The 22707-nt window shown below is 44.7% G+C and overlaps 1 protein-coding gene across 1 annotated transcript in view; it reads left to right on the top strand.

Moving 5' to 3' along the window:
* LOXHD1 (lipoxygenase homology domains 1) overlaps window positions 1-22707 on the top strand; it is a 194840-nt gene that overhangs the window by 138907 nt on the left and 33226 nt on the right. The window contains exons 33-35 of the mRNA XM_006034862.2: window positions 6709-6836; window positions 14884-15001; window positions 18252-18429. Of these exons, the coding sequence (XP_006034924.1) occupies window positions 6709-6836; window positions 14884-15001; window positions 18252-18429 (424 nt within the window). The remainder of the gene's footprint in view (window positions 1-6708; window positions 6837-14883; window positions 15002-18251; window positions 18430-22707) is intronic.

Here is a 22707-nt window from a genome sequence, read left to right as displayed (position 1 = left end):
AAGAGAGATGGAGAAAGAGAAGGGGGACAAACAACTAGAAGGGGGATCCTGGGCTATTTAGTCCTGGGTCTTCACAGGCACTCATTAATCAAAGGTATCCCCAAAATCACCTCTTCAGACTCTCACCGACAGCTACAAGGAATGACATCTGAAGCAGGAGAACACCCTACAACAGGCTGCCAAGGACCTGCCACAGCAATGACAGGGAATCGGTTGGTTAATATATGCCCAAAAGATCTCAGGAAAGAAAAGGATCGTGCTCCATGTTACAGAGGAAGGCAGAAGCTCCTGCAGTTCACCACAAAGAAATGGAGAAAAAATAGAAAGGAGCAGAATGAAAGGGAATAAGGTGAAGATGAAAGTGAGAGGAAAAAAAGACAAATAATAGTGCACAGCTTTACAGCCAGAGAAGCCTGTTGGTCTCTCTACCCTCAGTAGGACCTGCTGCGGTCCTGTCCGTCCTTCTCTTCACTCTTGATGGTCTGTCTTGGGTCCGGTGCTGTTCAAAGTGTTTATTAATGATTTGGAGCTAACAAGATGAAGTTCAATGCTGACAAATGCCAGGTGCTACACCCTTGGGAGGAATAATAAAACATACAAATACAAAATGGGTGACACCTGGAGGGATGGCAGCACCACAGAGAAGGATCTAGGAGTCTTGGTGGATCACAGCCTCAACAGGAGTCTGCAATGGGATGTAGCTGCACAAAAAGTGAATGTGATTTTGGGCTGTATCAATAGGAGAATTAGGTGCAAGTCCTGGGAGGTGATAGTGCTTCTTTACTCAGCCCTGATTAGGCCTCATTTAGAGTATTGGTTGCTGTTTTGGGCTCCATATTTTAAAAAGGACATGAAGAAGTTGAGTTTGTCCAGCGACTGGTGACAAAAATGACAAAGGGCTTGGAAAACAAGTCATAGGAAGAGAGGTTAACGGAAATGGGCATGTTCAGCTCGTGCAAAAAGCACTTAAGAGGGCACATGATAAGTCTTCAAATACATAAAGGGCTGCCATAAAGAAGTGGGAAGAGACCCTTTTTCTCTTGCTGCAGAAAGCCGAACATGGACCAATGGCATGAAGTTGCAACAGAGCACTTTTAGGTTGGATATGAGGAAAATCTTCTCTGTGAGAAGAAGTGAGGCAGTGAAATAGTGCCTAGGAAAGTTGTTGAATCTCCATCCCTGGAGGTGTTCAGGAAGAGACTGGATAAACATGGGTCAAGAATGATCTAGGAGTATGCTGTGGGTATTTTCCACGTTTCTGAGTGTTGCTGGTTGCCACATGGAGCTGGAAAAGAATATGTTTTCCTCTCCTGTTGCTACATGTGTCAGGATTTTTGTAGACCTTTTTGGACCCAGAAGTACTGGGTGTTCGCTGACACCAAGGTTGGGAATTTTGATTCGGGTGTACTAATGCTCCCGCTGGGACTAAAACCTGGTGGTTCTTGTCTAGATGGTCTTGCTCCTCCACTCAAAATCAGACTAATTGCCACCTTTAGGGTCAGGAAGGAATTTTACCCCACCATCAGATTTGTACAGATTGTGGGTATTACTATTTTGCCTTTCCTCTGTAGTGGGGGACATGGCCCTTGAGCATATTTTAGTAACCTTCACAGTGTCAGGACATTAGCTGCCATGGTCCTGTTGCTTTGCTGTGGCAGGTTAGGGTGCTGTGCCTTGTGGTTGTGTGACAGAGTGGGTTGTGAAGTTTTCTTAATAGGTTAGACAAAAATTTGCATGGAATGATTATCCTGTCTCAGGTAGGGGATTGAACCAGATGACCTCTGGAAGCCCCTTCCTGCCCTGCTTTTCTATGACTCTAAATTAGACACCCCATGCCTTTGAAATACAACTTCTTTAGGTTCCTGAAACATGCCTGCTAGAAGCAACCTGAGTTTCCCATGGGTGCTGGTCTGGCTGCATGTTCAGGCTACCTTACAGCTATGGAGTGACTTGAGACCGGGCGCCACAATGGCATCGTTTATAGCACTCCCCATTTTGCAACAAAATTTGCTATTAAAATCAGCTATTTATTATTGCTTGCTGAGAAAATCTCAAAAGGTTTTATGTTATAAATGCTCTGTGCATGCAGGGGGTTGCACTGCCCAGAACTAAATTTTAACTCGGACATTGTTCTGAAAATCTTCTGCTGGTCTTCTGCTTGGTGGTTGCCTCTGGAAATCAGGGTTCCCCATTTTGGCACGGCCTTGATATTAATAGGAGTTTATAGTTGCTTTGAAATGGAGGTGTCCCCTGGTTTCCCAGAGTTATCCCTCCAGGGACATTGGCAATGAACCCAAAAAAGCTGCATGCTTCCAGAAGAGCCACAGCAGACTTTTCCCCTCTAGGTCGTCCGTCTGTCCCTGAGTGCAGAGCGGCTTCTTAAAACTTTCCCCGGCTCCTTCATACCTGCCATCCCACTTCAGATTTTAAAAAAAGAGTTTACATCTCAAAGAGGCTCGGCAGCTGATTTGGCATGGAGGGAGCTGAAAAACAAGTGTTGTATTCCCATTCACCTCACACCCCAGGAATCCAAGAATTAATGCATCCATTGTAGACTTGAATTTCCCTAGTGGTTAACTCTAATTTTCTGCAGCTGCACAGACATTAGTATTGTAATAATACTCCTAATAGCAGTGATGGCTGAGGCAGTCAGATAAAAACGATCATTTGTTTTTGGGTGGGGAAGATACTGTAGATCCATCACGTAAGATGGAGCTGTTATTGCAAGAAAAAAACCAAACAAATTATGAGGCTATTTAGAGTTGCTCAGGAAATAATTTTTAAAAATGGAGAGCTCAGGGCTCTGTATTTCTGTTAATAACTAGCAACTTTGGCTGTGAAAATAATGACCTGTCGACTGTTCTTATTTCCAGCCCTTTGTGAACAGCTTGTTCATTAGAACGACCGACTGAAAAGAGTGTTTCTCTCTGGTGATTGGGATACATAATTATGCTGATAAGAATGTGCTCCGATGAATCTCCCAAGTTATGAACAGGGACACACAGACGCTCTCAGAAGTTTAAACCCTTAGTGATTGTGTGTGGCTGTACCCTCTCTAGCTTAGAAGGGTCTGGCTCATTTGGTGCCTATTTGGGAGACCTCCCAGAAAAGTCCTTGCTGGTGCTGGTGACTGGGAACAAGGCTTTTTTTCACCTGGAGGAAGGACTGTGAACCAATGCCCAGCATAATGCTGGAGTTACAGTATTGCTTCAGATACCAGCTCTTGGCTGAGGTTCTGAACGCAGGTGGTCAATAAAAATCCCATTAGTATTTTTAGTGTTGTAGAAAGGCTGATTAAGATTGGCACCCCACTGCACCGGGTGCCTTACAAAGAAGCAAACACATTTTCTGCCCTTAGGAAGTAACAATTTAAGATGATGAGCAATGCACTATGGTTGGGGAAGAGGAAATCACATCCAGTATATATGATGTTGGTGTATCTAGACTTGCATTGTCAGGGGGTGGATATTCAATATTTCCTCAATTGTCCCTCATTCTGGCATCTAGGTTTGGGATGATTTCTACTACGTGTCACTGCAGAGCTGGGTCTGAGGGAGGGTTTTGGCTGATGAAAGGGTTTGGCCTTATCGCTCAATTCAATAAAGCCATAAGAGGTGGCTGGGATGTAAAGTAGGAGGAGTCACCAATGGATGGCTGTACACATCATAATTGGTGTGGAGTGAGGGAGAGTGATGTAATGAGGCGTCATCCGGTTTACACCAATAGGAGTGTTTCTTCTGTTTCCATATAGGCAATAGTCTTCTGCCTACTTAATATCCTTATTTCCATGTGGGTATGGTCTAGATTTTAAAAGCATGCCCAGAAGTGGGATGTGGAACTTCCCAACCATATTATCTCCAACAGATACTGAAAGCTTTTCATCTGTATAGGAATGTACTCTCATTCTCTGTCCTATCCTGGAGGTGGCTGCCTTGGAGAGGTACGCATAACAGCACGTCTCTCCCATTACCACTCAAAATACCTCCTCTGATCCGCTTCTCTCAGGATCCCTGGATCTGTCCCTGTTTCCTTTAACAGCTCTTCCTATGTCTGGCTGTCACAGGTGGGGCACGATGGTGGCACACCAGAAAGCGCTTGGCTGGTGGAGGAATTGGCACTGGTTGTGCCCACAAAGGGTGTCATGTATAACTTCATCTGCAACTGTTGGTTGGCCAGAGATAAAGGGGATGGGCGCACATCACGGGTTTTCAACATAGTGGATGCCGACTGCATTAACATTGGCCTCAAGGTATGTTCTCAAATCTTTTAGATCTTGTTAACAATTACATTAAAAGCTTCATCTACATACGTGCATGCACTGTATATCATACCAGATCCTACCCTGCCAACTCTAGCTTTGAAAATGACTGTATTGTAGCATCTCCAGGAAGCTGAAATTTCTACTTACAAAGTGAACTTATGTATTTCGGGGATTTCCTTCATCTCATTACCTATTACAAAGCACTGCAAATATTTACTAATGTTTAAATAGCCTATAATAATATGTAAATCAGTTGTGTATTCCTAGGAGATAATTTCAAAGATAATAAATTAAGATATTTTTGTATGTGCAAAGTTTGGGTGGGGGGAGATTGTGTGCAAATTGTTTTTCAAAATTCAGCTGCCTTTTCTGAAACAAGTACCAAAATGGTTCAAGTCAAATATAACAAAGACAGTAAACAGGACAGCCCCAAACCACTCAGTGTATGCATCAATTTGAGGCAAGATGTTCTGTTTCATATTCCAACCCAAATTAAAAAGACCGGATTACACAACCCTTAAATATATGATTCATCGTAGAAATATGTAGTAGTATGTACGAGTGGACAATTATACACAGGCCGTATTTAATGTCTTTGTGCTGTTTCAGATCTGGACAGGTAAATCTAGAGTTGCTGCTGGATCACACTGCTGGTTACACATTAATTTCATGTATATGGCTCCTGACTTCAAAGTAAATTAAGTATTTTATGTATCCCGGGGAAATAAAAAGTGGTAAGATTTTTAGGGACTGAGCGACTCTTAATGATGAATAATGTCCAACAGAACCTCTGTCAGAGCAAAAGGGCAGGACACTGAGGTTAAGACAGACTCTCTTTGAAACATCCCCCCAGGTCTTTAATATCCACCTGGACAACTTTTAAAGGCTTGTATCAGTGACCTAATGTCTTGTCCATAATCCATATTTACATTAAGGTTTAAGCTCAGTTTTCCTTTAAAAACCCAATTCTGACCCCTGCTTCTTTAAGTGAATTCATCGACCTGAATTATTTTCTGGAAGGCTTGACGGAAACCAGGGGAAGTGCCTTGCACACACTATGAGAAGAGTATGTTTCATGTTCTGAACAGTTTCAAAACCTATTTTTGCCAATTTTCCCTTAGATTAGATTACAAATCCCAAATGAGTTTAATTAGTTAGCACTGATGGGAACGAGGGCTTTTAGCTAGATTAGGAAAGTTAATGGCTAATTTTCCTTCTGGTCTTGCACAGTCACCACATAACTTGAATGCATCTATTTGAATGTGTTGCTCTTTGATTTATTTCTCTCATTTGGATTCTTGACATTGAGACAGACACGGGATAACAAGCTACTGTGCCATTACTGAGATTAAAACAACTCTAAAACACTTGCAAAATAGAGGGGGAGGTTGGGGGGGGCATTCTTCCTCTTCAATATATGGTATAAACAGGATCCAGGATAGTGTATCAAGGTTTAAAAATGTCTGTTTTTATGAGATTGGAAGGGGAACATTACTCAAAAGCAAATGAACATTTTGAAAGCAGTTTTTCCTTAAAGTTATTTCTGCTCTGCTCTTGAGAAATGCAGTACCTACAATTCATACCGATAAAACTTACCTCGTGCATCACAACATTAAGTCGTGTCTGGTGTTGGAACTGCTTTCAATCTTTCCACTGACAAACCCAGCTGCCTTTGTTACTAGGGGTAAATATGTGAAAGTCAACTATAAAGACCTAGGAGCCTTAATTCCCCTGAAAGTTGAGATTTAGGTATTTTGGAAATAGTCTACCTGATAAGTCCAGGTATTCACACTTCAGAGGAAGACGATTGAAAATAAGCCAAACTGCTTTCCAGTACAAAGACTGGCCTACCTTGCAGACCCCAGAGCAAATGTATATCCCATTGGGAAACTGGGAATAGCCATTATTCAGAGCTCCCCATTACCACTGAGCACTCTGGGGATACATCCTGTATTTGAGAAAAAGGAACGAGCCTTTCTCTGGGAATCTTATTTTTTTAATGGCAAACTTTTGAAGCTGCCCAGAGGTTTGTAATGTTGGAATCCATCTGGAGGGAGGTGTATTTGTCGGCAAAGCAGATAAGGCTGCATGAGAGCAGCCACTTATTACATGGCACTGCTGCTTATCAGGTGCCCAGCCCTCCTCAAGTGTACATATGTATGACCAGAGGGTCTCTCACTCAAATGCATTATGTGGGCTGTCAGAAGATGCTATAGCTGCTGAAAAGGTTAGATGATGAAAAGGGAAACATTCCATAGTAACTTTTGCCAGTATCTTAGTACTGGGATACACTGGAATTAGGAGACCAGGAACGGTATCTTTCTGATTAGTGCACTTAAAAAGCAGACAAGGTACAGAGCCTAATCAGCTCTTTGCTCAGGCTTTTGTTTGAGTTAAGAATAGCCGTGTGCAATGTGACATCACCTGATAGCTTCCACTCCTGCTAGGTTCTCTATGAAGTTACAGTTGTGACTGGAGACCAACAAGGTGCTGGCACTGACACCAGTATTTATATGACTCTTTTTGGATCAAATGGGAGCACTGAGGAGATGCAGCTGGACAAAAATGGAGACAGGTAAGGTACCTGGCCAACTTTGTCCTTAAAAGTAGGCAAGAGCAGACCTCCCGTTTCAAATCTAAAGGTGGTGCATTAGGATTGTGCTCTTGCTTCCCGGGAAATAAATGACAAACCTTTTAGTAACTTAAATAACTTAGGATCAGGCTCCTTTTGTGGTGGGACAGAAGGGGGCTACTGTGCTGAGCCACCCACCTCACTGTGCCACACCCAAAATCATGCTTCATTTCAAAAGTGGTCAGCACCCCTCCACTCCACTCCTGGTGAAGTAGCCAGAGTCACCAAACTGGTTCAACTGGTTCCTTGGAGGGAAACTTAAGACAAAGGGTCTAGACACAATAAGTGGGGATGGGAGGTGGTCTTCTCCAGTCCTAGAGGAAGCAAAATATACAGCACAAACAAGATACTCAGCAAAATAAATCCAAACACACTTGACCATACACAATCCCAAGTGTATATGAGTGATACATTCTCCCCCAAGCCTGAAATGTCCCAGTCCAGAGACAGACAGAGGGAGATTTCTTCACACCCTTGAACAAGACAGAAGGATGGAATATACTATACAACCAATGGTATAATCCTTTGTTATTTGTACAAAGGTTGTTTCTATGTAGTTTTAAAGCTGTACGCTGTGAGGGAATCTGCAGATATTGTAGTATCCTGTCACCAGAAGTTGAGGCCTTGTATGCGATGCAGTCACCACTGCAGATTTTGCTGTGGAATCCATGTTTGTTGGAGAAGGTAAGGCTAGGCCACGCTCCCTCCCTACTGGGTCTGGGATGGCTACTAAGAAGCAAGCCCTCTCTTCCCTTCTACTCCACCTGACAGATTCTTTGGAGAGCATGCTCAGGATGCATCTTAGCTGTCTGGGGGCAAGGGGTGAGATTCGGCAGGAGGTAATGTAGACATGGCCTACGATTTCTTTTTCCCTTAAAAAACAAACAAAAAAACCCTTAAAAAACCCAAAGTAAATGTAGGCTAAAACAGCCATATCTGCCTGAGCCTGCAGAGAGCCTGGTCTAGGAGCAATGTGAACCTCTCCAGGATTTATATCCAGCTGTTGTGTACTGTGAATGCACCTACATGTGGAATTAGCACATAGCAATGAACTCTGGAGCAGTTGCTGGATGTTATTTTTCCCAGGTGCAGCATTTACGTGCGCGCCCAGGGCTGCAGCATGTTGAGCCAGGTTGGAGCAGCCCCAGCTGGCAGAAGGCCTATGGGGTTAGCCTGCCAGTCTGGGGCGGCTCTGCCCCAGCTCCATGTGTTGCAGAGGAGCTGGCTGGAGCATGAGGGTTCTCGAGTGTGGGGCTAGCTGGCAGGCAGCCCCCACAGTATAGCAGCCTTGTGCCTCAGCTGGCCCTGCTCACTGTCTACTCATGTGTTTCGGCTCATGTAACTACTCTGTTGTAGGATAGTACTTGTCCCAGACAGTACTATTCTACAGCAGAGTTAGTTTCCTGCACCCTAATATGGGTGCATATGTAAATGGTGACGCTTTACTGCAGAGCTAATTAGTCAGCTCCACAATAAAGCGCACGTGTAGATGCACCCTGTGAAACCTAAAGATGAGGAATAAAAGTTATGCTTTGTAACTACTCCACTTCTGGTATCATTTCATCCAGAGCAGCCAGTTATAGAATATACCTAGTCTGTAAACTGATCCTGACTCCAGTATCTTCTTAGGTGTCAGAAATCCTACCTGCCACCTAAAACCACCCATTTTCTCCCTTAGAGCGTCTACAATACAGTTAGACATTCTCAAAACAAGAATCTGTGTGTACTGAAAAAGCAAAGATAGCCTAAGCTAAGTCTCAAAGGCCCACATATGACTTATTTTCTAACGTTAAAAATGTAGGATTTCCAATATTTAAATTAAATATGTCCTTCTACGTCATTTCCGGAGTGCTGTAGACTAGAAGGATCTAGAATTTAGAATAGAATTCAGGTCCAGTTTGTGGTAGGGATACCATATGTAGCCTACAGCCTCACAGCACATTAACTTGGGGAGCTGTGACCCTGTGACTGGTGTCATAACAGGTAAGAGTTCTGCGTTCAATAGGATGAAGAGACCTTTGGATCTTCCAATAGGAAGATGTTCTATTTGCAGATGTCATTACCAAACGCTTCCTTGGGTGAGCCTGTTAAAATGATCTTGAATCATTCTTGTTCTCCATTATGTAAAGAGAATGGTGTCCTTTGTTAAGGATATCCCTGCTTAAAATCTCTATGTTGTCTTCAAAGGACTCAAACCAGCATAGTGGATTCAGTCCTTTCTGAACCAGGCAGGCTCCAGAAAGCTACAGCTGCTGGTGCCATCTTCCCCTCTCTCCCCCTCTCTCCTATTAGAGACACCCAGGTGCGCTTGTACACGTGGCGGGGGTTTCATTCTTAGGGTTGCATTCTGTTCCCCCTAAAATGAAACGGTGGGTTTTTTAATTGAAATGATGGGGTTTTATTTTTCTGTCACTGTTACAGCGAGGGAACTGATACTTTTTTTTTTGACAGAGCCTGCCCATGGCCGGGGGATGAGCTCCCAGCAGGCTAGGTAGCCCCTGAGTTGCAGGGAGCCCTGGTCTTTCCCTCTGCAGTGGCAGCTGGAGGGCCAGCCAGGTGGGCTGCTAGCTGGCTGGGTGCTGCCTCTGAGCTGGGATGCCTCCGGATCCAACTCTTCCCCGACCCTCCGAGCTGGGGCAGCACCCAGTGCACAAGCAGCCTTTCTGGGCAACCCTGGGGTGTGCTGCCACCGTGGAGGGAAGGACTGGGGTCCCCCACAGCTTGGGGGCCACTTGGCCTGCCAGCAGCTTGTCAGGCACCTGCTGAAGTCAGAAGTGGTGAGGGGCCTGATACTTTTTTTCTGCAGAGCCTGCCCACCTCTCCTACGGCCAGGGGATGAGCTGACTAATGGCTGCAATGCATCGTTGCAGACTAAACTACATCAGGATGTCATTTAGTTTGCAATGATGCAAACTCATTTGAAACCCCCAAAACTTTTGAACGTGTACAGTGTGACACCACTAAGCCACACAAAGTGACATTTTTGTCATGTGTACATGGTAATAGCCTCATGTGTACAAGTGCCCCAAAAGACCGGTTAGAAGCCATGGAGTGCCTGAGTGCTGATGAATTTGTTCTTCATGGTGCCCTTCCCATCTCTGTAGCTCATCTGCTTTCCAGTGCATTAAGTCCAATGGGCAACCCCAACTAGTGTGGAGATGAGATATTGGTTTTGTTTCTAAGCCAGAAAAACAACTCCATGCCAGCACTGGTCGTCTGCGGAAATATTGAAGGGATGCCTCTTACTTCCAGGCACTGCTGGGGCAGTCCTTCAAGGTAGCTCTAAATGAACAGCTAGATACAGGTGAAATCTTTGGACTGAATGGCCTTGCCAGGCAAAAACATAACTTCTTCTTTAATTGGTTAAAAAGTTGGGAAGTAACTTATGTTATAACGACATTAGGACATGATGAGGGAGATTCATACAGTTTGTGCTATCAGTCACCAAAGATATCTTCAGACAGGGTCCTTCACAACATAGTGAAAAGATAGTCGCTGCACACAGAGCTACTCATAAAGGTTCACTTCTAATTTATGCATTGGATAAAGCAGCTTTTACATGCTGTAGCTCTGGCTCAGAAATGCTGGTGTCCTTGCTCTGTTCAAGTTGCAGTGGTCTTAATTTCATTGGAATAAATGGGCTCATTGAGTCAAAGGCGTTGACATAACCCTGTCGCCATACAGCATTATGCAGTTAAACATGGTTGAGGAGTTCGTGAACAGAGACCTTTGCACACATGTTGGAAATTGCATGCCAAAATTCACAAATATATTGAAGAAAAAGAATCAAAACCAAAACATAAACCATTTTTGAAGCTGCGTGGTGAGACCAGGCAACCTAAATGAAGCCCATCAGAGCCCCTTTACCAGAGAGAGGATGTTGATTAGTCTTTTATTTTGTCAAGCTATCTTTTTTAGTAGGGAAGGAAGGGTTCATTCTGGGAATTGAATCTTGAGGTGGTCACAGCAGGGATGGCCATTACTCCTGCGTTTGATGAACGAGACTCAGAGAGGGAGGAGAACATGGTTAGTAAAAGGTAGGGGATTCATACCTTCATTGATAATCTCAGCACACAAAGTAGCTAGTCAGTCATAGATTTACACCCTGGCCTAGCAGACTGGCCACAACAGCTACTGCTTTGCATTGTGGTTCGTTTCTCTGGAATGGGATTATCTGGCCGGCTCCCTCTCCTTCACTGGTCGTTTAGCTGGTACTACTGCCACAGTTGCCTCCCGAACCGATGAAAACTGAGAGAAAGAGTTACAACTGGAAGAATGCATTGAAAAGACAGCAAGGGAGACAGGAGTGGAGGGATTATTAAATTAGGGTCCTTGAAGGCAGAGCCGTAACAGTCAGGTGTCCTTTGCAAAACACTGGGCATGAAGTCCTGATAATCTGGGCTCGCCGACACGGGACAGAATCTCTGGAGTAAAATAGCGGCCTGTCTGCCTTTCCCTAGGACATCTCCCAGGAGCCATTTCTACTATTTTGTTTCCTAAAGCTGCCCTTTTTAAACATCTAGGAACAAGGGTAGTGAGTGGACAAATCTTAGTGTTTCCTTCCCCCATTCACCTAATTTCCAACACATCCATTTTTATGTTAATTTTCAGTTCCATCCTCTACCCGCTTAGCATTCATGGCCCAGGCACAGCCCTGGAGTTGCTCGACAAGCCCGTCCTTGGGGAGCAATCCAGTCTCTGCCTCCTGTTCACACTCCTGTCTGTCCTTGTTGATTGTCACAAGCTATTGGAACATTTTATGAACTCTCACTGACTTCCCACACCTGAGCTTGCAATGAGGAGAGCTCTATCAGCTCCAATTATTACAACAGTGTTTTATCCCTTTCTTACCAAGTAGCTGGGCCTGGTGCCAACCACCTGTTCATGGCCCTATTAAGGAAGGAAAGGTTAAGGGAGCAGCAGACAAGCTGGGGATAGGGAGCTAGGTGTTAATCAGCTATATCCTGAGCATGCTAAAACCCAGTTGGCAGCTGAGAAAGTGCAAACAACCTGGAAAGGGATGGGGACGCTTGCCTGGATCCCGCCAGGAATGCTGCTGGGGTACTGAGAGAAATTTGAAGTCCCAATACATCCTGGTAGGGGGCCCCACACCTCCCTTTTTGGAAACAGGATATAGAGGGATCTGATTTTAGGGACTGCCCAAGCCTGGGGACCAATATAACTACCCCCATTCCTCGCCTCTTATAGGCTCTGGCTGTGAAATATCTGAAGAAGCTGAAGAGGAGCAGAGGCTGCCAGGCTGGCATGGGGATACAGCCCTAGGAAGGAGAACTGTGTAGCACTTTAATCCCATATTTTGTAAAGACTGAACTAATCAGACCCCAAAGAAGGAGAATATCACCTTAAATATTTTAGGCAAGGCTGTATCTGGCCACAAAGGGGTACACCCTGGGACAGCATCCTGCCACACATGGCTTCAGTGTGCATGTTGCCAGTTTGTCTGACACTCCTGCTGCCTCTTAGTCCAACAGTTCCCCTGAGTCACGGAGATGTCTGTAGTCATCATGTAAGTAGGAGTGTGAGGGAGGAGAAGCACTGTAGACAAAACTGCTAAAAAACTTCCGTCTTCACTGCTGCCAGCCAGTACCAGCTCACTCACAGGAGCCTGCCACCTTATTAAGAAACAGCGGTCTAATCTCCCACAGATTTAAGGCATTATTAATTGCTTTATTGCTATTACCCTGAGCTCTGAGCAATACAAATATTAATAAGTACTGGCATGGGGAGGAAAGCTTAATGCAATCCTGCACATCAGTGGTTCTCAACCTTTTTTGGACTAGGACCATTTGGAAACGTTGATGGCCAGGCCTGGCCCAGTGCCCCTCACTCCCAACCCACTGCCCCCAGGCCCCAGGCCCCCAAGGTGTGGGGCAGGGGCAGGGTGTATGGGGCAGGGGGGCCACAAGCAGCCCCTTGCATGCTGGAAATCTGCCAGCCTGCAAGGGAAAAGCCGTGGCTTCCCACATTTTTCTTCCATAAAGGAGAATCCCTTTTTAAAGTATGTTTGCGACCCTTTCATATATTCTTGCAACCCACTTTTGGGTCATGACATACGGGTTGAGAAACGCTGCTGTAGATAAATGGTTCGGCATCCTAGAAAAGGCATAGTACCAAATAGTTGGTCTTTAGTGCTCTTCCCTTCCTTCTTCAGTTTTTGCTCAGACTTGTAGCCTTTATCCTGTGTGTTCATGTAAATTGGAGGTAGAAGAGAGAAAAGATCTACTTGGGCCATCCATTTCTTCTGCACAGGGCAGTGGGTTCTTGGAAGTAACAGATGGGGATATTCGGATGAGGATAGTTCCTGTAGAGAGGAGGATATAGGTACAGAATAATAGGAGACTCCTTAAGCTAGACTTCTTTGGCCTGGAAAGGACGAAAATGAGACAGGGACATAAAGCTTTAAAAACAATCATGAGATGATGAAAATTGATAGTTTACTCCTTCTCCTTTTGTCTTTACCAAGTTAGAAACAGGAATGGATCTTCAAAAGGCATAAAAGCAAATGCAAAGTCCCTGTTGGAATTCACTACCACAGAAAAGTGTTGTGGCAGGCACAGAGATAGGTTTTGCAAAGGAATAAGCACTGGGTAAACTTAGCCATGACTAACTAGAAATAGGGCAGTACCGTAACCTCACATCTGAACGCCTCTGGGAATCTGTGGAAGTGAACACCTCAGTGTTCATGCCAACTTCTATTGCTAACATCTGCAGCTATACAGGCTGAGATAACAGTGTGACGATATCAGATTCGTGCTCAGGGGTGTAATCTGAGCATAGGTTGTAAGGCAGTATTTTCCCTTCATGACACAGCCTTGCACAACTGGGAGCAGGTACACTGCCAGGGAAGGGTAGTATTATTATTTATTCTCCTGCCTGTGGTAATGCTCAAAGTGTGTGTGGCTCTCCCCAAACACATGAAGAGCTGTAGCCCTGCTCCGTGCAAAGTTCTCAGCGGGTGCATCTACACGAGCACCCAACTAAATGACCTGACCCTAATGACCCAAGTCATTTAGTACTTGCTTTAACTGCCAGAATTGCACAGTCCCGTTGCTGCACAGGTTATTTCTGACACTACTGCGCAGTACCAGCAGCATCACAGTTTGTGCCCGCTGATACTATGTCACTGTAGCTCGGTGATGTAGTGTCTCATGTAGATGGATGCATGCCCAGTGTCTCATGCCCAGTGGATGCGTCTACATGCGATATTAGTGTGACGCAATAAACTCCAGCGCAGTTTGCACTAGAGTTTATGGCTCCTGAGCACAGCATTCACACATGTGCCTGGGACCGTAGCACATTGAGGTCAGCCTGCCAGCCCGGGGCTGCTTTGTCCCAGCTCAGTGTGCTGCAGAGGGGCTGGCTGGGGCACAAAGGGGCTTTAGTGTGAGGGCTAGCTGTCAGGCAGCCCCTGCCCTGAAGCACCCTCATGCCCCCATTGGCATCTACAGCCTGCCCCATCAGCATCTACATGTGCGTCGTATCAGAGTAAATAACTCCACTGTATGATAGTTTATACAAGGAAAGAGAACTGTGCAGCATCTGATTCTGGGCTCAGACTTGCAGGCCTTGGGGAGGGCAACCTGTTTAGGTGGGGATTTTAGCTTGAACCCCTCTCTAACAGTACTACAATTTGCACACAAGCTGTAAAGAGAGATATAGCAGTTACAACCAGAATAGCAAGCTATGCTATGGAGTATCTGAGGCAAATTTATACTAGGGTTTGTACTGGCTTGATACTCGGGGAAAATAATCCCCACCCAAACTGCTTGCTTGCAACAGCTATGATGGCTTACAACTGGACAGGAAAGCTCAATTCCAGCTTGGTGTAGTTAGAACAGTGATTGATGATCATTGTCTTAGTGATTGTGCTGGTGTGGCTTGAGTCACAGTGTGGACAGGGTCTGGTGACTGTCAGCCTGAAATAGCCAATGGATGTTGCAAACTCTGAGTGACCTTTCCATTTCTCCAGATTTGAGAGGGCCCAGGAGGACAGTTTTGTCATGGAGATCAATGATATTGCACCGCTTCGGAAGATGAGGATTCGAACCGATGGAAACGGGAGTCGCCCGGACTGGTTCCTAGAGAAGGTATTGCAGTCACTTAACACAGTACAGCTAATTAGCTCTGCGGTGTAGAGGCTTTCTGCCATGGCCAGATGTAACGAGGAAGCACTGCCGTTCCCGTTCTAGCCATCACGTTTCCTCTTAGGAGCTTTCCTCCCTTTCACACTTTCCAAATTCTTGTCCTGCAGAAATGAAGACCGAGGAGATGGGAAGGGAGGGAGGAGGGGGAAGTAAATGTAACGTGTAACTTTAAGTCAATGGTTAGACCTCGTGTTTCCCTTCTACAGAAAAAACAGTGGCTCAGTGCCAAGACATTACAAACTCAGTGGTGTTACGTGAGCTCCTAGAAAGCCTAGCTGGACTCTGAAGATGAAAGCATCATGCACTAACATGTGGTAATAGAGGGTGTGGGGCAGAGTTTAAAAAGATATTTTCAAGTAACTGTAAATCCTTCAAAACAATATATCTCCTTCCCTTGGCTGGTGTTTTTTCCTTCTCCCTATATCAAATATTAAAGAGTTTCCTCTTGCATTTCTAGTGGTGTTAATAATATGGCTTTAACCACTCTTATCTACTGCTCGTGCAGTAGCGGTCTCTATGGAACCAGCAGATCTCGGCAAACTGCTAATGCTCATCCAGTAAAGAATGAGGCAAATATTATGTCCTTCTTGTAGGCCCCAAAGCAATCATTTTGGACCACAATTCTTGCATCTGGAGCAAAAGAAAGCTATCACCTTTCAGTCCTGCCATGCTACTTCCTGTGATGGCTTCTACATTGTGTTGCTGCAACGTAACTATTATATCAGCACAGGTTGTGTTGGTCTAGTGGCCAGACTGGGAAACCAGTGGACTGCATCTGAGCTGGTCCATGTCCTTTGACTGGGTTGTGCCTGCCCCCTATTTCCTCATACTGAATGAAATCAAGTCATGTATCTCTAGCCCTGTCTCTGCCATATAGACACATCCATACAGTTGTCTGGTTTGACTCAGTGATCTGTATCAGTACCCTACCAGAACCCCCTCCTGGGCTTTGTGAATTAGCACCTTGAGCCACATATCATAGGTGACTGGTAGCGGGGGCAGAGGGGGGCATGTGCCCCCCCTGACAGGGCTCTCTCCCACCGCCGACACTGCTGGTGGCTTCTGCGGGTGCTCGCCAGCCCCATCCCCACCGCCAGCTTCTGCAGGTGCACCCCCAGACTCAGGAGGCACCAGTCGCCCATGCCACATATATTCCTGATCCTGCAGGATTGAGTTATAAATAACAAGTAATTGTGTCTTAATAGAGAGGGCAAGCTCCACCAACTTCTATCCACTTGATCCTTCTGAACAACCAGTGGCTGCAACAGTCCAGTCACGCAAATATGCCACTGGCTTTCAATAAGGCCATCTGAGAAATATGAACAAACACACCTCAGTCTCACCTGGCTGTCCAGGGGCTCAACACCCCAATCCCAAAGCTGTTGCAGGGAAAGGTAGACAAATAACAAATGGGTCAAACCCGCTCTTTTGAGACACACTCCTAAAAATGAGACTTAGCTGCTTTTGAACATGCTTCAACTCCATTCTCAGGATAGAAAGGAAGGCGAGAAGAAGGAAGTTAAGCAAGCAGAACTTCCCTATTAGCTATACTGAAATGTTTGGAACAGTACAGTCCTACCGCCCTCCCCTCCCCCAAGGTAAAAATACTACACTACATTCACAGCTTGTGAGTCAGAACCGGAGCGAAATGGAAAATGAAGGGAGGGAGCCGTTGTAAGCTCTGATTTGTATTCCAAATTTGAAGACTTGTGTAGCTTGGTGTGACATGAAAACTGATCAGAGCCCATTTCCATTTCTGTCAAAAGTGCATATTAAAACTGCATAATGAAATACATGTGGGGGTAGCGCTAAAATCTCAGACAGATGGTTCACAGTACTAACTAGCATGGTAAAATGAGAAGCTAGATTAAACCATCAACCCTGTAATTAACCATTTGCTGGTCTGTTTATTCACAGGATATTCTCCATGTTTTTCTCCTAGTGAAATAACAATAAGTGTTTCTTATTTTATATTCTCCTTAGTCTTTTTGCCAACCATTTGCTGGTCATAATGTATGCTGCCTTTAGTTTACCAGAAGTAGGAGTGTATAAATACTAATTAAAATGCATAGATTATCAATGGGGTGATACACAGCCAAATCACTCAATTCACAAGCAGAGAAACGTTCATAGTGTTGACTTTGCCTGCATAAGATTCATTGCAGCTCCATTCAGAATCTCAGAGGGGCATCTAACCTGATGTTCAGACCCAAATTGCATTTCAAAAGGCAACAGATTTAAAATATCAACATGGAAAAGTATTATTGGGATCAAAATCTTGATGCGGAGCATGGTGGAGAGGGGCCAACCGTATTGATGGTTACGATAATGCTTATTACTTGCCTGCCCTCATACATCTATGTGACAGTTTACTAATATGCGTCCCAAACCTGCAAACAGAAAATCAGCCGGTGGGGTATGGGTGCAAAGGTACACATCGACAGCCCAGAGGTCCCAAGCTCAAGGCCATAGCAGAAGTGCTCGTGGTGCAGCTCTGTCACATCCCAGCAAATCTGTGAATTCTTCTAAATACCTTGACACAAGGATACAAAAAGGAGTTTTTAGGCGGCCGAAAACTGGCGGCCAGTTTTTAAAATGTGTGCTTTCATATCTCCATGCCTGCCCCGTGGCATCTTTATAGGTGCTGTGATGGTTATATAGTTGTCCTGTGCTAATTATCCCTGCTACTTGACAAGAGCCTTCCAGGAACCCTGCTAGTAACGGTCAAGTAACTCAGTAAGCTGAGAGTTAAAATGGAAAGGTTGGGGGGACTTTTTGAGTGGAAGAATACAAAATTGTTCTTCTCCAACAGAGACAGACTCACCCACACGGCCAAGCTTTGTTTTTACTGTCAAGACTCCGGAGTGGCAAAGTTGTCCGATTCCTCCTTTGCATTTTCCATCCAAACACCTGCACAGAGCTGAACAGAAAAGATTGCCTCCCACCTGTCTAGCGGGTGCTGCAAGTGTTAGCTACAAGCAAGTGCTCAAGAGTAGTGCTTCTCTTACCTCAGTGGAGCCATCATGATACTAGTGTGTCTAAGGACTGGTGCCGTGAACAGGCCAAAGTCTGTACAGGTCTTTGGCTGATCGTCCTATTGATTCTCAGCTACGTCCTGCTCTTTCTCAGCTCCATCTTTACCCTCATGAACACTGTGACTGAAATCCTTTTGTTTGCTTTGACTCTTCCCCAGATCCTCATGAAGAACCTGGCTAATCAAGAAGTGACCACATTTACGTACAGTGAATGGCTGTCAAAGGTCCACCATCCTAAAGGAGCTCTCGTGTGTGAGATGCCAGGTGTGATAGATGATGAGCAGATGATGGAGGATACAACCTACACTGTTCAGGTTAAAACCAGTGATGTTATAGGTAGGTGGCTGTCTCAATCTTTTCTAGAACCAGGCTCAACTTTTACAAACATACCAGTTTTCCTTTCCTTTCCTTTCCTTCTCTTTTCTTTTCTTTCGTTTGCTTTCCTTTTGTTTTCCTTTTTTCTTTGCTGTTCTTTTCCCCTTCCCTTTCCCCTTTTAGAACTTATTAACATTAGTATTACCCTACAGCAGGGGCAGGAAAAATGCGGCCCGGGGGCTGGATGCAGCCCACCAGGCCATTCTATCTGGCCCACAGGGCCCCTAAAAACTTTAGGAAACTAATATTTTTCTGCCCCTGGCTGCCTGTCATGCAGCCCTCGATGCCTTGCCAAAATTCAGTAAGCAGCCCTCTGCCCAAAATAATTGCCTGCCCGTGCCCTACAAGGTCAGACAAAAGGTTCATCTAGTCTAGTATCTTGTCTCCAACAGTGGCAAGAAGCAGATGCTTTGGGTGAATAGTGAAAGAAACAGAAAAAAAAAATGTCTGAGAACAGAATTAGCCTGAAATCTTGAAATTCCTGGAGGCTAGAAACTTGATTCTTCAGGAGAGCCAGCTTTATTCAGTGAGATTTGTCCTTTAGGTCAAGAAACTTGGTACAGAGCAAGGGGAATTTTAAAGTGCCAGGATTTCATTTGACAGTAGCTGTTGCTGCTTGAAAAAAAAATTAGGGTTTTTTTTTTTAATACAATACAAATATCAGAAAACATGAATATCAACTGTACATGTAAAACCAAAGCATGTCACTAACAATAAGCAATACAATGAAAAAGAAAAAAAAAAGGAGGAGGGAAGAGGAAGGGATAGAAAAAGGAAGAGAAGTGTGCAATGAGCAACAATCCAGCTACCAAAATATTCCAGGAATTGCTTTCAGATTGCACCAAACTTTTCAAAGCAGTTAAGCCTGCCAAACGTGACTCTCTCCATAGATGCCAGCTCCACCATCTCATTGTGCTAGATTTCAACCTTTGAAGATGTCCTATTTTTCCAGTGCAGCAATATAAATCTGTGTATACAAATAAGGCCTGCTGTAAAGAGTGCAATCTGGAAAGGATTCTGTTTGAATTATACCCAGGCGGACATATATTTGCCAAAGGTATCAGTTAAACCATGTTAACCATGATTGCAATGCATCACATCTCCAGCATGTGTCTACTGGCAGTATAGTAAGTCTTTCTTCTTCAGAAGAATGAGTTGGAAGCTATCACTAGACATGGTGCTATTGCCACTGGACCTTTTATGATCAGGTCCTGCTACTGCCCACAGGAGAAGGCTGGTCTTGTGGTTAAGAGTTGGAGGTTGTGGGTTTTATTCCTTGCTCTGCATGGATTTCCTGTGTGACCTTGGGCAACTCTTTTAGCTTCTCAAAGCCTGGGTGATTTCTTTGGTACATGGAGTGGATAAAGCTCACCTTCCTTTGGAAATTGCTTGGAGAGTTTCACATCAAGTATAAAGAATGAATGATGTGGCATTCACATAAAGAATATAGGACATGGCAAGCCATTGCAAAGGTAAAGGGATGGCTTCAGGAAAGCTCAGTTAATGGCAGAGAAAAGCTGCAGAGCTTTGAAAAGCCCCGTGCCATGGGTTTGCCACGTCATGTTCTGGGATCACTGCCTATTTCCACGAGAGCCTTTCTCCAGCTGCTCTGAGAAGGCTATGCTCATTTTGCACAACCACTTAATGCCAAGTCAGTGCAAGGTACATGTTACCACTTCTACACGTTTTCTGACAGATTTATCTCTGCTGATGGCATATTCCTATCCCTCTCTGTGGAGCATTGCTCAGTCTTTGTCTCTCTTCCACGTTACTGTTTCCAGCATTCCTATTTACACCAGAGGTTGAGATTTGCATTTCTAGTATAAAAATCTTCCCTGACAAGGTGCTTCAGTGACCTCTGACCATTTTGCAGCTTCTGTACCCACTGCCTGTCATAAAAATCTGTAGCAAAGTATTCAAAGCAAAAAAAAAAAGAGACTTGTTTGTGTGCCTGACAGTCCATCTGGTTTATATGGTGTGATTAGACTCTGGACTTTTTGTGAAACTCAGCCCTGGCTCACAAGGGCCGTGACCATAGGAGCAGGAGAAGAATGGCCGATGACAGCAGTAGCAGACACATCTCCCCTTCACATTGAATGAAGGGCGACAGGTATTAATGGGGAAGCATTTTATTTCATTATGGGCTGCAACAGCCGGGAGGAGAGAACAGATTACAAATGAGATCTGAGACTGCAAAGACTTTGTTGTGATTAGCACGCGGGGCAGGCTGACATTAATGCGGCACCTTCTGTAGCACATCTGGGAGAGGTGCAGTGAGCTCCCCACCAGTTGGGTTTGTTCTGTACTTCATGGAAATTGCAGGTTGCATCTCTTCAGGAAAAGATCTTCTATTCTGGTGATAAACAGCTTGGCAGAATATATAGAGCATGATGCATCCACCTGCTGTTAGGCTTATGTAAACCAGAAGTAACCATGCTTGAGCGAATGGGGTTGCACGGGTAGAAGTGGAAGATGAATCAGGCTCATTTATTTCTATTCTTGGGGTTATTTCCCATGTCTTCTCCATAACCTCCAAGTGCATTTGAGTCATGTTAAGGCTACCCAAGTGAACATACTTCCCAACTGTCTTGCTGACTAACTCTTCCCATTACTTGGAAATACTCCTATTTTGCTCGAGCTTAAGAAAATGCTTCAGTGACAGATGGGCCTTCTGCTATATTCTTAGAGTCAGCAGACTTGGGCAATAGTGGAACAAGAGAGATGATGTTAGAGCCAGGGATCCTCTATTGCTCATGACCTGACTTCATTCTTCCAAAGATCCAACCTAGAGGGTATCGGAAACACCTCTGACCTCAGCATGCCGTATAGTGGATAGGAAAAGAGAAGTTCTGTACAGTAGCCAGATCCCTATTAAGGCATTTTCAGTGAAAACCAACACCATGAGTTGCACCCTAACAAAGACAGAAAGCTAGTGCCCAACATGAACTGGGAAGCAATAATTTTGCAAGAGTCTGTTTAGGAGCCTTAGACTCCCGATCCTATCCGACAAGCTCTGGATGACACCTCAGCCTAAAATAACAGTCTTTAGGAAGATGTGGATGACTTTATGGTGAAGAGAAGATTGAATCACAGAAAAGTGTTCAAAATAGAGCACCGTGAGGGCCCAAGTTCTCATTTTGGGTGTCTAAATTGATGTCTTGGTTTTCAGAAATGCTGATTTTCTTAAAATTGGTCTGTTGATACACTCAGTTTCAGCTGCAGTTAATGGGGTTCTTTTTCCAAGTCTCCACAACTGGAAGTATTCATATTTGCTGATAAGTAGCTTGCCCCTGTAAGTGTGTCTGGTTGAACAGTGCAAGAGTGGGCACATATAATATTGACTTGAAAAAATGAGTGCAGAAGTCTAGGGAAGGGAATCAGCAAGGAAGAAAGGAAAGACACATTGTGAGAGCCATCCCGGTTCTGTGAGTTAGCTTAAATGCAGGATATATTTTAAACCCATGTCATTCCAGATACATAGCTGAGTCACCCGGTGCTCAGGCTTGTATCACTCAAGTGTCCTCTCCTCCTTTTAATCTTACGTTCAATAAAGTCGCTGTATTTTATTTGTAGCCATCAAGCGCACAGCGCTGCAATAAATAGCCAGAGATCATAATAAATATTATCTTCTGCATCTTCAAAACACATTCAGCGGCTTTTGATGCCTGTTTGTTACAAGATTCATGACTGTGTTATAAGCTTAGCCACGGTTCACAATTCACCTTTTAGTTGTAACCAGCCTTAAAGGTTTGATCAGAAGCCTGGTTCATGAAAGGCAAGATTCCCATTGATCTCAGTGGACTTCGAACTAGGCCCAAAGTCTGGTTGATTGGTTGCATTGCTCAAAAAAAGCCAGGGGCCTGCTCTAGTTTACACCTGCCTAGGCATAATGGGCACAGCATCACACTGACTTCACCCCTTCATTTTGTCCATCAGTTGCCCATCAAATGTGCAGCAGCTCGGAAATGTGCCTGAGTGTTTCATGCGAGCCAAACAAGAGACAGCTAGGTGACATGCACATTGATCCCACAATTGCTGCTCTTTTCTTTCACATCTCCTGCTAATTGCAGGCAAGGTAAATGTCATGGCGTGAGGCCTTCATAAGCGTCTTCCTGCCAGGCAGATTTAGCTAAGAAGCAGTTGGTCCCATGCTTTCAAGACCTTGCATTAGTTGGGAGCCTGCTTCTTAGAAGGAAGTGCTTTGTTCCTCCTCTCAGCAAGCTGGAGGGATGTAAAAGG

This window comes from Alligator sinensis, unplaced genomic scaffold (genome assembly GCF_000455745.1).
Source record: "Alligator sinensis unplaced genomic scaffold, ASM45574v1 scaffold518_2, whole genome shotgun sequence".
Taxonomy (NCBI): Eukaryota; Metazoa; Chordata; order Crocodylia; family Alligatoridae; genus Alligator; species Alligator sinensis.
This window is presented reverse-complemented; position numbering and strand designations above follow the sequence as displayed.